This window comes from Dromiciops gliroides, chromosome 2 (assembly GCF_019393635.1).
Source record: "Dromiciops gliroides isolate mDroGli1 chromosome 2, mDroGli1.pri, whole genome shotgun sequence".
Lineage (NCBI taxonomy): Eukaryota > Metazoa > Chordata > Mammalia > Microbiotheria > Microbiotheriidae > Dromiciops > Dromiciops gliroides.
Window position 1 is genome coordinate 355,408,373 of NC_057862.1, and position 17,556 is coordinate 355,425,928.

The following is a 17,556-nucleotide window of genomic DNA, read 5'->3' on the forward strand; positions in this document are numbered from 1 at the left end:
TAAACAATTGTGATACAAATTAGATAGTTATGAAACAAACTTTTTGTTAGTTCTTTATTCTAGAAGAGGACTATAGACATTGGGTGATGTCATGACTTGAAGTGAATTTGTTTTAAGTGAGGGAGGGCTGTGCAAAGTTAGCAGCCTCACTCTCCTCCAGAGCCATCTAGGTCCAGTGGCAAGATATGTATCAGGATGACTGGAGATGGCCCCGGATGTTTGTTTGTTTGTTTTTAAAAGAATAATAAACATTTTAATTTAAAGTTTTGAACCCAGGTGTTTTTAAGACAGCTGGGGTTAAGTGACTTGCCCAGAGTCACACAGTAAATGTCTGAGGGGAGACTTGAACTCATGTCTTCCCAACTTCAGGGCCAGTGTTCTAGCAACTTGGCCACCTAGCTGACCCTATGAAACAGCCAAGTTTCTCTTTTAAGGAATTTTTCTAAACCTGTCAAACTGTCCAGTGATAACTAGGTTATGGAAGTAGCCCATGGAAATCGGGTGACCTGGCAAAGTAGAGAGAACAGAGGGAGGACCCAGAGCTTTCATTGTGAAGATGTACAAGTCTCTTAATTCTCTGAAGTCTAAGCTTCCATTTCTTTAGCCATAAAAATGGGAGTAATAATGTTTAATTCATCAATCTTATAGGATTTTTATGAGGAAAATGTTTTTATAAAACAGTTTTATAAACTGAAAGTACTATAAAAGTTTTATAAACTGAAAGTACTATAAAAGCATAATTGTTAACAATAGCAATATCACCACCATCATCAATTGGGCATTCATTGGAGAATATTTTCCTTAGCAATCACCCACCCCAAGAAGTGCTCTTCTAATCTAAGCTCCAAAGTTCTCTTAGTATTCTTAGTTATATGATGTAATTTATCATTTTCATTTACTGATGAAAAGAGAAAACCAAACATTTGCTTTCTGATTTTCTAAATATACAACTAAACCTGACTATTACAGAATATACAGTTTCTTGCAAAGTTATCTATTTTATCTTATAGTTAGCTGTATCCCTTATGTTTAAGAAAATATTGGGGGCAGCTAGATGGAGCAGTGGATAAAGCACCGGCCCTGGATTCAGGAGGACCTGAGTTCAAATCTCGTCTCAGACACTTGACATTTACTAGCTGTGTGACCCTGGGCAAGTCACTTAACCCTCATTGCCCCACAAAAAAAGAAAAGAAAAGAAAAAATCTAATAGTTCTAATAGCTCTCATTAGTATATGATCTATTTTTCTTTTTGTGTAGTATGGTCTTTACAGCATCATTTGTATAAAACATAGGGTATAAGGTAATGTGGTAATAAGCCTAAATTTTGACTCCTAGGAAACTAGGAAGTTTTCCCAGCAATTTTTATTAAATGGGAAATTCTTGCTAAAGTAATCTATGTTTTGGGAGTCATTGTGTTTGCTGTTTCTGTTTCTCCTTTGCCTAGTCTGTTCCATTGATCTACTTCTATTTTTTAAATCAGTACCAGATGGTCTTAATGACTGTTGCTTTATAGTATAGTTTGAGGTCTGGAAGTCTTTATTCTTCCTACATTTCATAAGTTCCCTTGATATTCTACATCTTTTATTTTTCCAAATGAATTTTATTTTATCAAAGTTAATGTAAATGTATCTCTTTGATAGTTTGATTGCTATCACATTAAAACAGGAAATTAACTTAAGTAGCATTATCATTTTTATTAGTTGGCACTGCCCAGCCAAGATCACTGAATATTCCTTCAGCCATTAAAGTTGTTTTATTCTTGAAGGAATCCTTTGTAATACAGTCTGTATGAATGTTTTTTATACTTCGGTAAATTGATCATATAATTTATCCATTTTGCAGTTCTTTGGAATGACATTTCCCTTTCTTTTATTGCCTCTTGGATATTGTTAGTTGTTGATTTTTGAGGAATTATTTTCTGGAATGCAACTTGGCTGAACCCATTAATTTTCTCCATTACCATCTTTGAAGATTCCCTAAGATTTTTTAAGCAAATCATCATTTCATTAGCAAATAGGAATGGTTTTATCTACTCCTCTATCTTTATGCTTTTAATTTCTTAACTTCTCATTATTGTCAGCACTTCTAGAACTGTATCAAATAATTGGGGGGATAGTGAGCATCCTTGTTATACTCCAATATTTATTGGGAAAGCTTCTAGCCTGACCCTGTTGCATATGATGCTGCTTTTATTTTTAAATAGCTATCTGACTGTCTGTCTATCTATGGGACAGTGAGGGTTAAGTGACTTGCCCAGGGTCACACGGCTAGTAGTTGTCAAGTGTCTGAAGCTGGATTTGCACTCAGGTCCTCCTGAATCCAGGGCTGTTGCTTTATCCACTGTATCACCTACCTGTACCCTTTATGATATTTTTAAAAGTTTCTCTGTTCCAATACTTTCTAGAGTTTTTTTTTTTTTAGCATAAATGCCTTTTGCTTTGGGGTTTTTTCCCATCTATCAAGGTAATCACCAGTTTGGTTGTGTTGTTTTTATTATTATTACATTATTACATTGATTGGTCTCGTTATGTTGAACCATCTCTGCATCCCAGGTATAAATCCAGTTTAGTCATGATAAAACACCATTAATTATATTGGTCTTGTCATATAATAGGGAGATATTCCCCAATAATATATGTTCTGAGCTACTATTTCTGATTTTTTGCTTCTTATCTAATCTGTTGCACTGATCTACTTTTCTGTTTTTAAAAAAAAATCAGTACCCAATGATTTGGGGGACAACTTCTTCATAATATAGTTTGGGTTCTAGTAAAGCTATACCCCTTTTATTCCTAAATAGTAAAATAATTCATTCAACAGAAACACTTTTTATCAGAAATACATGCTTTGATATCCAAACTATCAAGAGTAGAAGCTCCTAAAGCCCAATTTGACAGAGGAATATTGACGAAAAATCCTTGTAATGCAATATCAATTTGTTCAGAAAATAATTCATTTTGACCATATTTGGCTTCATTATGGCTATATAAAGGTGCCTCAATATTAGGAAATAGCCAAATTAATCATAGAAGGAAAGAAACAACAAAGGCCACACAAGGAAACTCAAGCAGATGCAATTTTGGATGGGCTTCCTATCAGTCTGTATGCATATCATGGACTAAAATTTGGAATGCTATGTACAGAATTGAATTGGAAGGAATAGAAAGTTGTGTTGCATCAGGAAATTATGCAGTGCTTTCAGTGAGCCTGTTCTCCAACAAAGCATACCTTTTAAATGTTACTACTTTTCTCATCTTTGATTTATTTTCACCACTGTCTCAGAGGACTCAAAATTATGGGTTACCCAAAGGGTAATTGATGCAATATATGTTATGTAAGTAAGCTGAAACATGCGATTAATGAGATGAAATTGTAAAAAAACCCAAATGCCACATTATTTCTGACTTGGATCATAAGAAAAGTAGGTTGGCATATCATCCAGCAAGAGTTAGAGATAGTAGATAGACAACCTGAGTGTTACAGTCATATCAATAAAAATATTAGAATGCGCAGTGGAAGAAACATCAAGCATTTTTGGCCGTCTCCTGGTCTAAGAACACTTGGATCACTTGTAAATCTGTGCTAGCAGAGAAAGTATCTATGCACATGCATCTGGATTCTTTTATTATAGAAAATGTTTTCTCACAAGTTGTTAGATTTTTTTTTTTTTTGATGAGCTAATATCTGAAATCGGAAATCCAAGGACCTTATTTCATTGTGGTCTATTACTACCACTGCTCATCTGTTACTGGCTTTTTTTTTATCCTTCATGTAACAAGCTTGTTTGTGATGGTTGTGGAGAAGAAAGCCTGTTGATCCCAAAGTGTTGGGGTATTTGTGGCATAGCCATTCATTTGAAATTAGTGTTTTAGCAGACATAACAATAAGGATAATTTATTTTAATGTTTCACTTTGGATTTATAAAGTACTTTAAATACATTATATTATTTTACCTGGAATTATGATAGGCCACTTCTCCCAACAAATTATAAACCCAAAAGAATGTTCCACCTTACAGTTCTAGAACTATCAATCCGTACTGTGCACAAAAACTTATGTGAGTGCTATGAGACATAGAATTTTATATGCCTCTTATTAATTGCTAATTTTTTCTTGATTTGTAAGGCAAGGTCCTGTTTTTGAGTTTTCTTATTACACAATATAATTTATTGAATTGGGATTTAGCCTGCTTCTACTCAGTTATTTCTCTTCTTTATTAGGAGCCACAGAGTTTATTGTTGGGCCATTACAGATTAAATTAGTTGTGGTCCTTCATTTTTACTAACGATGAAACTGAGGCCCAGAGAAGCTAAATGTCTTGCCCGTGATCATTTAAATGATAATTACTTCAGAAGTCAATTATTTAAAACTTAATAACTAATTAACTGCTAGTATAGCCTTTGATTAGTAAAGTAAATTCCTCTGTTTATAACAAATTCTCCCATATTGTAAAACTCAAAATGATGTTTATCTTGCTCCTACAGTGTTATAATACTGATCGCTTGGACAATGATATTTCTGGATCATGTACAACGCTCACATCTTTGGAATTTGGTGAAGGTAAGTGCCCTAGACACAGAAGGGGAGAAGTATGTAAGATACTCACATTTTGTGTGGTACCTTTTTTCTTTATAGTAGTCTTCCATTTGGAGCTATGATATATCTAGAACTGTTAAAGTTTACATAGAAAGAAGTAACCAGGAAATGAGCTTTCCATAATTCTGTCCTTATTAAAAAGTACTTTCTCCATGACATCTCATTTAATTAAAAAAAAAAAAAGAATTGAAAATTTCAGTTAAAATACCCAAAATAAGATATTTGGCATAGTTTGAGATATGTATACAGGAAGGGGTACGTATGGTCTTGTTTCATGAGAACCTGGTCAGTTTACTAGCCCCTTCTTTTCAGTCTCTTCAATAAATAGTTACAAAGACTTTCCTGAAGAGTGATCAAGTGAAGATAGACTCAGGTCTCTAGCCTGGTTGTCTCTGAATGTACCTCTCTCCCCACCAACCCCCTTACCCTCTTCCTTTAGTCACAAAGTTGTCTATGCACTCTCTTCAGGAGAAGAGACGAGAGTGTGTGTGTGTGTGTGTGTGTGTGTGTGTGTGTGTGTGTGTGTGTGTGTGTGTGTGTGTGTGAGATATGCAGAATTGTATAGCTTTGGTTCTGGCAAAAAGTTCTTGAAACCAAATTGTGTAGAGTAGAATGATGGTGATTCCATTAAAAAAAATTTTTTTTTCCCCGACTGATTAAGAATAGTGAGAAAGAGCCTTAGAGTCAGGAAGAATTGAAGTAAACTTCTGCCAGATAGATAGATAGATAGATAGATAGATAGATAGATAGATAGATAGATAGATAGATAGATAGATAGATAGAGAAGCTATTTTAAGAAGTACAAGGCGGGGCAGCTAGGTGGTGCAGTGGATAGAGCACCAGCCCTGGAGTCAGGAGGACCTGAGTTCAAATCAGGCCTCAGACATTTGACACTTACTAGCTGTTTGACCCTGGGCAAGTCACTTAACCCCAATTGCCTCACAAAAAAAAAGAAGTGCAAGGGCAGCTAGATGGTGCAGTGGATAGAGCACTGGCCCTGGAGTCAGGAGGACCTGAGTTCAAATCCAACTTCAGACACTTAACACTTCCTAGCTGTGTGACCCTAGGCGAGTCACTTAACCCCAATTGCCTCACCAAAAAAAAAAAAGTACATATTATGTGCTAGACATACATATCTGCCACATGTTTGTGTGTTACTGAACCTTTCAGTGTTCTCCCCAGTGTCTGGGATTCTTAAGTTACAGTGCAGTTGCTGACCTGAATTGGCAGAGAAAGTTCCATATTTAGCCTGTGCACAAGCCGACTACAGTGATGCACAGTCAGAAGTGGTCTTAATTGTTTCTATAACTGACTCAGCTAATATTAACATTTTTCATGTAGATGTAGATTCTATTGCTATAGAATTATAGCTTATAGCTATTCACTGTTAGAGATAGGAAGGGCTTTAGAGGGCAGCTAGTTTACTGTGTTGTCGAATATGGTGTCTCCACCCTTTGTTCAGCCTCTGTTAGAATGCTGAGTTCTCTCACCTGCTTTCTCTGTAGGTTGCCCATTTTACCTTTTTTGAACAGCTCCGCACATGGAACAAAAATCTATGATTTTCCTGTAGTTTCTACCCATCTTTTTTTTCTAGGGCCAAGCAGAATAAGTCTAATTTCTCTTTTCTTCATGTGTCAGCTACTTCATCCTGTCTTCATGTAGCACCCTGGTCACTCCTCTCTGCATAAGCTCCACCTTGTCAGGATCATCTGTAAAATATCATGCCCTGAAATGAACTGAACAGTACTGCAGCTGTGATCTGTTTAGGACTATTTACAACAGGATTCTAACCTTCATTTTACACTTTATTCTGTTAATGCAACTTGATCATGATAAATTTTTCATTGTTTCTCTTTCACACTCGACTCATATTGAGCCTTATTAAGATTTTTTTTCAAATAAACTATCTTAAGTGTTTCAGCCATTCTATACTTGTATGTTAATTTGTTTTGTTAAATCAAAGTGGCCATTAAATCTTACTTTGTTAGATTTAGGCCGTTGTTCTTATCTTTCAAAATTCTTTTATACCTTGATTGTATCAATCGATGTGCTTATTTTCAGTTTTCATTGGTATGCCATCTGTATATCTTCATTCAAGTTATTGAAAAAAATGTTTACTATAACACATTGAAAGAGAGGAGTCCTGCTCTATCTTAGAGAACTTCTTCCCCATTAACAGTGATCAATTAATCATCAATCTTTAGATCTGCTTTAATCCAATGGTACTATTATCTACCTTATGGTCTCTTCATCACAAGCCTATTTTGAGATAATTTGTTTAAATAACTCCCTGAAATCTGTGACTACCCAATGATATTGTGGGGGTATTCATGTTTTCACAGCTCACCTGTCAACATGTAAAGTTGAAATCATAATTTTTCAAGTCATTAGAGTTCTGTTTTCTAAACATTTTAAAAGTATTTCTTTAAAATTTCTAGCCATGTACATTCTAAAAGAAGCTACAGAAAGAAAGAAACCTAGCTAAATGCAAACTTTCTGTTTTTATCAAAATTATCCTTTTTTATTCCTGTTTGACCTTTTAAATTTTGTCTGGTGTCCTTAAAAAAGAATCTACAACATCATAGAAACACAAAATTGAAATCTTAGAGGTTATCTGTTTTGAAATCAGACTGAATAGGAATTCCTTCTCTAACATTCAAGACAAATGGTTATATATCCTCTGTTATAAAGCTTTTCTTTACTCATCATCCCTGAATTGTGAATTATATTTTAACTTTTCCTTTTTCGGTTACATGAGAGATTAGGAATAAACCTCTCTGGATTGTATTCTCTTCTTTTTTGTGATCTCAGAGATCTGATGATGGCACTAGAAGTTCTACTAACTAAAGAATAGGAAATTAGCTTTCTTGATGAATAAATAGCAGCATTTAACCAGTGATTCAATATTTAGCTAATATTCCATGTTCCTCATTAGGCATCTAAAGAAAACATGAAACAAATATGTTAATAAATTTTGGTTGTGATCTTTATTAGCTGTATTTAGGAAAAAATGTCAAGCAATAGTATTTGATTTTATTTGTCCATTAGTACAATGTAATGTAACTTGTTACCTGAGAAAGGAGGTAACAAATGATTAACTGTTTCTTCTGTTAACATTTTATTGTCTTTGTCATAGGTACAAACAAGGTCTTTGAAAAGCAAAGGAAACGAAAGAGACAGAGACATGCTCCAGCACATTGTAAGAAAGTGAGAAATGAAGACTCTTCACGAGAGGCTCAAAACTCTGAGGTACAGCCGGGTGCTAGGCTATGTCCCTTCCAAATGGAACCTCCCCTTACCAATCACTTCTCTTTTTCTCTAGTTTCCTTTAACAATTTTAACAGAAAGAAGCAGCCATGTAAAAATATAGAACACATTTGCATAAATAATGTCACAGGAAGGCAAGTGTGGGCCTGTTCATTTCTAAAGATCTCATCCTTATTTGCTTTAGGTGTTAGGATTGATTATGCAGCAAAACTATCAATATTCAGAAAAATTTGCATAAAATTTCATTTTAAATAAACATATAGCCTTGAGTATGGATTCATACTTAGACCACATCTATTCTTAGTATTGAAACAATTCAGCCTACTTAAAACCACACCACATGCTAATTTTCCAACAATATTTTTAAACCCTCAAAGAATAGTACTAGTTTGGGAGAAAAACTAAACCTGAATTTTAAGATCAAAGTCCTTTCATTTACATCGCATCAAAGTAAATTTGATGCTGTTAGGACTTTTTGTATTATTTCAGGGAGTCCTGGGACTGTTCAAGTCCATACCAATCACTTTTGATGGAAGGACCATTTCTTTCCAGGACAAAAAGAAGGAAATGCCCAAATGGTGCATTTTTTAGAAAACACAACTTGGAAGGAAAAATAAATAATCAAATGAACTTAAGAATGTTTTCTCTCCCTTAGTGAAACCTTAAAATGGAACAGCTCAAAAAGTTCCAGTGGAACAGCCTCAGAGCAGTTAGTGCCAGGGCATGAGGCGCTCACTACCTGCCCAATCACAGCAGGGTTAGAACTAACATTGCATGCAGTCCGCCCGCGTGATTGGCTGAACATCTGTAAGTTCTTATGGTTAGACAAATAGCAGCCCAGTGGGGGGGGGGGTGGTCAGATGGAAGAGATACCAATGATCCAAGTGTGCCGGGCTTTTTTTTTCCTCTTTCAAGGGAGAACCAATTACTCCTGGGACTACTACAAGCCCTAAAGATGCCATAGAAGACAGTGTGGAACATGATCATGGGATGCCTGTGTCTAAAAAGATGCAGGCTGAACGTGGTGGAGGAGCAGCTCTCAAGGAAAATGTTTGCCAGGTAATGTCTTTTGTGCACTAAATAAATTCTTGCTAAAAATATACCTGTAAGAAGATTCTCTTCCTGAAAAAATTGTGGTCAAATCAATTAATATTTGCAAACTACTTGTTGGCAGGACCTGCTTTATGAGCATTACTTTTTGTAGTATTGATAACTTCTTTGAATTTTTAAATTCTCAAGTACAAAGAGATACAATCAAAATTACCAGCTGAACTAATAATTGTTAGCAGTCCACATTCAAAAGATTTTATTGGGAGTATTATTTATATCTTTTGTATGAGATCTAGACTATTCAAGTTTGGTAAGATATCCCTGGAAAACTAACCACCAGACAAGTTTTTTGGACACAATATATCACGAAAGCATTTTCTGAGGTGTGGAGAATTTATAATACACATCAGTAGAGGGTATAATCACAAACAAAATCTCAGATCATTGAAGTCTTGAAACAACTTCCATTAACCTCCTAATGCCTCATCAAGATATGCAGTCTATGCATGATTCTTTAATCCTGTGCATGGGCGTTTAGACTCTTATATAGCCTACTAGGTTGAAAGGGTTTCAAGTGTTAGCTCATAGTCTATCTATTGTCTCATACAGCTAAAAATCAGAGCTTTTCTGTAGATGCTTGTCTAAAAGGTAGTGAATATTTTTTGTTATACTACCTCCTAAAACTCTTGGAAGTGGTTCCAGGCTTGTCAGCATAAGAGGAGTGCTTATCCTGATAAAATCACAGCATGTTGAACCATTTTTCACTAATTTTTACTTAGCCTGCTCTGATGTCTTATGGTGGCATAGGTGTAACCCTAGGCTCTCTTTAAGCAAATCGAGTATAACTTCCAAGGTTCCTATCATGTTTCTCAGAATGTATTTATAAGCCTGATCCCAGACTGTTTATCTTTTATGGAAGAACTGTATGGGTATAGAGAAACATCACTAGCAGTGTAGCTAACTGGTGAAACAACTAAGTTACAGGAAGAATTGAAATATGTATTACAGATAGAGAAAGCCCGTACCAAATTATTTTGTGTACAGCTGAAGTAACAGTATCTCTCACTGATGGTCATTTGTCAAGTTATAACTATAAACACTGTTCATTTTGTCAGCTTAAGTTTTTCTATAGATGAATGTATTTCCCTCCTAAACAGAACTGTGAGAAAGTGGGTGAGTTGTTGCTGTGTGAGGCTCAATGTTGTGGTGCCTTCCACCTGGAGTGTATTGGCCTGACAGAGATGCCAAAAGGCAAATTTATCTGCAAGGAATGTCGAACAGGTATATTGTACACAGAAAATGCTTGCCTCTGTTGTTGTGAATTGTGGAAGTCCAGTTCTCTAGGGTTTCTTTTCAGTGGATTATCCCATATATTTTAATATAATATCATATGATTTGGAGCTTCATAGGAAATGTTGATAACCCTAGGGAAATCATAGAAAAGTAGACTATCAGAAGTGTAAGGAACCATGGAGAGATCTTATCTTCTCTCCTGCCTTTTATTAGATAAATGTAGACCACTACATTTTTTTTGTTTGTTTTTTGTTTTTTGTTTTTAGTGAGGCAATTGGAGTTAAGTGACTTGCCCAGGGTCACACAGCTAGTAAGTGTTAAGTGTCTGAGGCCGGATTTGAACTCAGGTACTCCTGAATCCAGGGCCGGTGCTCTATCCACTGCGTCATCTAGCTGCCCCCATTTTTTAAAGTATAAATATACTTTCTGCCCAAATTGGCCTTAGAGAACAACTAAAGTGGGTCACTGTTTTCTAGCGCCCTCGCCCCCCCCCCCCTGACTGATTTATTGTTTCAAAGAGAGCTCATTTAAGAGTGTCAGTGTGCAAATCAGTCTGTATCCAGAGTAATACAATATCAGTAGAATTACAAAGTAATAGAAGTCCAGGTTATTGGCCATACAGCCAAAGAGCAATTTATTTTACAGTTGAAGCTTTCTGGATTCAGGAGTACCTGAGTTCAAATCTGGCCTTAGACACTTGACTAGCTGTGTGACCCTGGGCAAGTCACTTAACCCCCATAGCCCCGCAAAAAAAAGCAAAAACAAAAACAAAAACAGTTGAAGCTTTCTAAGGATGGATATTGCGATATCATCAACTCTTGGTAGTTTTGTAGTATAAAGCCCTCACCACAAAGATTAAATCTATCCTAAATTTGTCCTTTTTTGTACCTTTTTTCTTCAGATATTTACCAAATTTCACAAGCAGTTTTTAAACTGCTTAAAATTAATGTATAGTGTGACAGCTTGTACAGGTCCAGTACAAAGCTTAGAAAAGACATCATATCATGTTCTAATTTGTTCACTCGTTTAAAATTTATAAGGGTCACATTAGAAGAAAAAAATTTTTTTTGTTTTTTTTAATTAATAAAGTATTTTAATTTTTTTCCATTACATGTAATGATAGTTCTCAACTTTTGTTTATACAAGCTTTCCAATTTCAGATTTTTCTCCCTCCCTCCCCCCTCCCCTAGACAGCAGGCAATCTGATATAGGTTTTATATATATATATGGAGAGAGAGAGAGAGAGAGAGAAGAAAATTTAATGGAAAACACTTCACTGGATAATTTAATGAGATTCCTTAGTTAAGTTTATCAAACACCTTAACTAAAGTCAAGATTTTATTTTTCATAATTCCATAAAATCAAAAGTGATGAGTTGCCATGATATAAATAACTAAGAGCCTAACACATTCAAAGTTAAGTACCAAAGAGTACTTCCAATGTCTTTATATTATGACAGTCATTATTTTGTTTATTTACTTTCAGTTCGTTTTCATTATAAGCTTGATAACCATCTCAAATATAAAATCATCAGCTTATAGATGAAAGCTCAGTGTAGTATAGTGAATAGAACTTTTATCCAGGGCCAGAAAAGACCTAGGTTCAAATCTTCCACTTCCCCCAATATTTATTACCTATGTGACTGTCATTTCTGACTCATCTATAAAACGGGGGATAATAATATATATAGTATCTATCCCAGAGTTGTTATAAGGATCAAAAGATACTATATACAGTCAGCTTTTGTTTATTTTATTACATAATATATACACTTTATATATTGTGTACATATATGTTGTATATGTATTATTAAGTTATAAGTTTGTATATTCACTGTAGCAAAGTAATAAATTTGTGTTTCCTTGTCCTTTTTTAATCTTATAAGATATGGGGTGTTGGGGGATAATTGAAGTACATTTTGTTTCTGTTTTACTATTTAATATCTTTAGTTCTATCATAAGTTGTTCTGCATTCTTAACTATACCACATCATATATATCTCTTTGAGTGTGTTCCACATTTTTTATATTCTTCATAAACTTTTGCTATCTACCTCATATCCTTGATATGTGGAAAAACACTTTTTGTGTGGGGGTTTTTTTTTTTTGTTGTTGTTGTTGTTTGTTTGTTTTAGTGATGAAATTGGGGTTAAGTGACTTGCCCAGGGTCACACAGCTAGTAAGTGTTAAGTGTCTGAGGCCGGATCTGAACTCAGGTACTCCTGACTCCAGGGCCGGTGCTCTATCCACTGCACCACCTAGCTGCCCCTAAAAAACACTTTTTAAAGCTTTATGCATTCTATGAATGTGAGCTTCTATGCCATATCAGATGGTTTAAGGTATTCTATTACTACTAGTATACCAGAATCTGTTTAGGTATTCCTCAGTTATTGAACACATTCATTTTTTCTAATTATTTTGCTATTATAAAGCTATAATCATGATATAGATAGCTTCTATCTTCTCATTACTGACTTGTTCCCCAATTCTTATTTGCTCTGCTTTACTGCCCACCTACGTTTTTCTTCTAAACTGTTTCCTAGGAATCCACACTTGCTTTGTGTGTAAAACCAGTGGGGAAGATGTCAAAAGGTGTTTGCTACCTCTTTGTGGAAAGTTTTACCATGAAGCATGTATACAGAAATATCCACCAACTGTCCTGCAGAACAAGGGTTTTCGGTGCTCCCTTCACATGTGTATAACCTGTCATGCTGCTAATCCAGCCAGTCTTTCTGCATCTAAAGGTATGTTGACCCTGTGTCACTTTTATTCACTTGAACAAAGATGAATGGACATTCAGACTGTCCTTTTCTTTGACTGAACATAAATATATCCCTTAATCTAGAATCTCTCTCTTTCATTATCACATCCATATTTAGGTATTTGGATTGTTCATACATATGATAAAGCTTTATAAGTAAAGCCAATGAAAGTTTTTCATTTTTGGAGGAGGAGGAGGTCTAGTTTAAGCAAAAAATAGAAGTGGTAGATCAACTCAAATCCATTACTTTATTAACGTAAGATCATTATATCCAATAATAATGTGCCTGTGTTTAGGTTTGGGTTTTGTTTTTTTTGTTTTTGTTTTTTAAATTTTTTTAACAATCCTACAAACTGATATTTTGTAACATTTCATAGTTTTTCTATCATTCAAGTGACTATCTCTATATCTGATGTGGGAGAGAAGGGAGGTTGGAAATCAAGCAGGCTAAATTGTTTCCTAAACAGAAAGATTCTACATTCCCACCTTGTGTTAGTTGTGTCTTAATATGTTTTATGAATCCGTTATTAGCTCAGAGCATCATAAAATTGCTGAAAAAACATTCTGAATAGTTGATGATGTTGCCTGGGTCATTTTCTTATATATTATATGATGACATTATAGGCTATGTTTGGTATATCACATTACCATTCATATCAGATTTGAGCGAGGCTGATATGAAGTGGTCAGCAAATGAAATGCCCTATTACTAAAATACACAAAGGTTATTTTAGTTATAAAGGCTCTCCCTTAGTTTAAACTGTTATAGGAATGGTCCAAGTATATTTACAGATACTTTCTTTGCTGAGGCAGGACAAGTCATACTTAAGGAGTTTCATAATTAATAACACTGTGCAAAATTCCATGGGGGGAAAAATTAAGTAAGAATCTATGGTATTTTTTTTTCGACATTCATTTCCAAATTTTTCTCCCAGCCTCTCTTCCCTTTCCCCTCCCCAAGACAGCAAGCAATCTCATATAAGTTATATATGTACAATCATGTTAAACATATTTTTACATTAGTCGTGTTGTAAAAGAAGAATCAGAACAAAAGAGAAAAACCATGAGAAAGAAAAAACAAAAAATAAAGTGAAAGTAGTATGTTTCAATCTGCATTCACAGACTCCATAGTTCTTTTCTTGGATGTGGAGAACATTTTCCATCATGAGTCTTTGGAATTGGCAGCACAGTTTTTATTTTGGTCTCTTGAAGCTATAAATGTTTTGGATTACCAGATTGACCTTTATGTAAGAAGCCTATTTAATTGTGTACTTGATTTGGGTGTCTGTATGTGTTTTACTGTTGTTGTTCTTATACTGCTAGGTCGCCTGATGCGCTGTGTCCGGTGTCCTGTGGCTTATCATGCCAATGACTTCTGTCTGGCTGCGGGGTCAAAGGTCCTTGCATCAAATAGCATCATCTGCCCTAATCATTTTGCCCCTCGGAGGGGCTGCAGGAATCATGAACATGTTAATGTTAGCTGGTGTTTTGTGTGCTCAGAAGGTAAGGAAGACCTGATAATGTTCTAAGTTGTGTTTTTATTCCACATATAAGTATGGCTTTCAAGTCTGTCCTCAGACACTTGACACTTCCTAATTGTGTGACCCTGAGCAAGTCACTTAAACCTCATTGCCCCACAATCAATCAATAGATAAATAAATGAATACAATAAATAGATAGAATGTCACTATAGTTCTATATTCAAGGTATTCAAAAGGAAGTCAGATTTTGAGTTAGGCTTTAAAGTTACATAATTATAGGAACTAATGAATTGAGGAAATATGATGTTTAAGAAGTCTGCAAAGTGAGATCTTAATTCCCCCCCCAAAAAGGAAGCTGCTTATAATGCATTTTATGACTGTATTGAAGATGCCACCCCAACTCTTAAGAACCTCAGGTGTTTTTCATAGAGTTTAGAACAGTTAGTGTTTGCTTCAGAGATTTAGCCCAGAATGTGTCTTTTATCTGTTTGTGGAAAGCACATTTAAATAACAGTACTGAATACATGCAGCTGTGCATATGTCAGTGGGTGAGAAATGGAGATTGTGTTTAGTTCTTTGCTCAGTATAGAGAAATGTTACTGTTTTGACAGGTTAAATTTCAAAACTCATTAGTTTGTGTATATCACTTAAAATTCCAGTGGTGCAAAAAATTATGTAACTTAATCAACAAGTACTTATTAATAACCACCTACTTATATGTACCAACCACTGTGCTAAGTTCTGAGTATACGAAGAAAGGGAAAAGACACAGTTCTTGCCAGTCTCAAGGCGGTCACAGTCTAATGGAGAGACACGGTGCAGACAACTACATATGGACAAAATACAGACAGGACAAATTAGAAATAGTCAACAATGCAAAGACACTGGCATTAAGGAAGAATAGGGGAAAGCTCTTCTCATAAAAGGTGGAATTACATCTTGTACTTGAAGAAAGCTATAAATGCCAGAAGACAGTTCTGAAGAGAGAGAGTTTCATGCATCAGAGACATCCAGTTAAAATGCTCTAGAGTTTAGAGATGTTCAAGCAAGAGCAAGGAAACCAGTATCACTGGATTTTAGCATACGAGGTAGAGGGTAAGTGTGGGTGATGGGGAAAGTGTAAGGTATAAAAAGACTGGAAAGCTGAGAGGAGATCAGATTTTGAAGAGCTTTGATTGCCAAAAAGACAATTTTATATTTGATCCTAGAAGTGATAGTGACATGGGGGTTTGAGTTGGTTCTTAGGTATTTCTCAATAAAGAATTAAACTCTCACTCACACATACTCCAATTAGAATTAAACTAATTTTTGTTTGGCGCTAGGGAAAGTGACTGAGAGGGAAGCCAAAGACTTCACCTGGGGAGGAGGGCTTAGAAACAATCTCCTCCTTCCTAGACAGAAGGAAGACGAAAACTTTTATAGAGGATAATTGGGGTGACCACTTAAACTGGAAAGTTTCCTTTTGGGGTGGGGTGGGAAAAGCTTGGATGCTTGTCATATTCCTGAGAATCAAGGGGGCTTTTTTTGAAATGAAGGTCCTGACCTTTGGGGTTATTTCTGTTTCCTAGGGCCGGCCAGGTAGTAGACGTGCCTGATTGATTTTCCTGCTATAGAATTTTATCTCCCCTTACTTCTACCAGACATTCTGATATCTAGTTGGTTAGTCTAAACTTTAATAGTCCCTTGATTCCTCAGTATGTCTGTTTTGTTATCTGGTCATTTTTGGTTTTTCTTCTCACAGGAGAAACCTCTTCTAATTAATTCTAAGCCCATGTCGTTTTTTGTTGCTGTTTGTTTGCTTGGTTTTTTTAATCATAAAAGTATTTTATTATTTTCCAGTTACATGTAAAGATAGTTTTCAACATTTGTTTTCATAAGATTTTAAGTTCCAAATTTTTTCTCCCTTCGCTCCCCCCCTTCCCAAGACAGAAAGCAATCTGATATAGGTTATATATGTACAATCACATTAAACATATTTCTGCATTAGTCTGCATTAGTGTTGTGAAAGAAGACTCAGAACACAAGGGAAAAACCTCAAAATAGAAGAAAAAACAACCAATAAGTAGAAACACTATGGTTTAATCTGCATTCAGAATCCACAGTTCTTTTTTTGGATGTGGAGAACATCTTCCTTCATGAGTTCTTTGGAATTGTCTTGGATCATTGCACTGCTGAGAAGAGCCAAGTCTATGACAGTTGATCATCACACAATGTTGCTGTTAGTATGTACAATGTTCTCTTGGTTCTGCTCACTTCACTCAGCATCAGTCCACTTAAGTCTTTCCAGGTTTTTCTGAAAACTACCTGCTCATCATTTCTTACAGTACAATAGTATTCTTGAGCTTTTTCTTGTCCTGACCTTATAAGTCTTCATATTGTTGGTCACAGCATCCCTTATTCCTGGGAGCACTGTTTGTTTCCCAGTTTCCTTCTTCCTTTAGTAGTCTTTGGAGCCCAAAAGAGGAGGTGATATGCTCAGACTTTTGTTTTAGGAAGGTTAGTTTGACATCTGAGTGTAAGATAAATTGTAATGGGGAGAGACTTGAGTTTTTGGGGGAGAGAATTGAGTTTTTGGGGAAGGGGAAGGTGCTTAGCAGTTATATCCTGCCTACTATATCCAGGTACTCTGTGCTAATCACTTTATAAGTGCCTCATTTAATCCTCACTCTGAGACATTATTTGCATTTTACATTTGAAACTGAGTCAAACAGAGGTCACACAACTAATAAGTGTCTGAGGCTAGATTGGAACTTGGGTATTTCTGACTCTAGAGCTAGTACTCTATCCATTCTGATATCTAGTTGCTTAGACATGGAGACCAAACATCAGACTTTTTTTGCGGGGCAATGATGGTTAAGTGACTTGCCCAAGGTCACCCAGCTAGTAGACATCAGGCTATTTTAATCGTCCAGGTGTGAGTTGATGAGGGCCTGCATCAGGGTGGTAGCAGTGTCAGAGGAGAAAAGGAGCACATATAAGAGATTTTAAAAAGCAAAATTGGCAAAAGTTCAGCAGATTGGATATAGGCAGTGAGAGTGCCAGGCATTTTACTAAGCACTGGGGATACAAAAGAGAGACAAAAGAGAGTACTTGCTGTCAAGGACTTCATA

General features: G+C 35.6%; 1 protein-coding gene across 13 annotated transcripts in view; it reads left to right on the plus strand.

Moving 5' to 3' along the window:
* NSD1 (nuclear receptor binding SET domain protein 1) overlaps positions 1 to 17,556 on the plus strand; it is a 175,691-nt gene that overhangs the window by 124,970 nt on the left and 33,165 nt on the right. For all 13 annotated transcript variants that reach the window (XM_043982055.1, XM_043982064.1, XM_043982057.1 and 10 more), the window contains 6 exons: positions 4,485 to 4,560; positions 7,733 to 7,845; positions 8,779 to 8,922; positions 10,071 to 10,194; positions 12,748 to 12,948; positions 14,289 to 14,468. In XM_043982055.1, the coding sequence (XP_043837990.1) occupies positions 4,485 to 4,560; positions 7,733 to 7,845; positions 8,779 to 8,922; positions 10,071 to 10,194; positions 12,748 to 12,948; positions 14,289 to 14,468 (838 nt within the window). The remainder of the gene's footprint in view (positions 1 to 4,484; positions 4,561 to 7,732; positions 7,846 to 8,778; positions 8,923 to 10,070; positions 10,195 to 12,747; positions 12,949 to 14,288; positions 14,469 to 17,556) is intronic.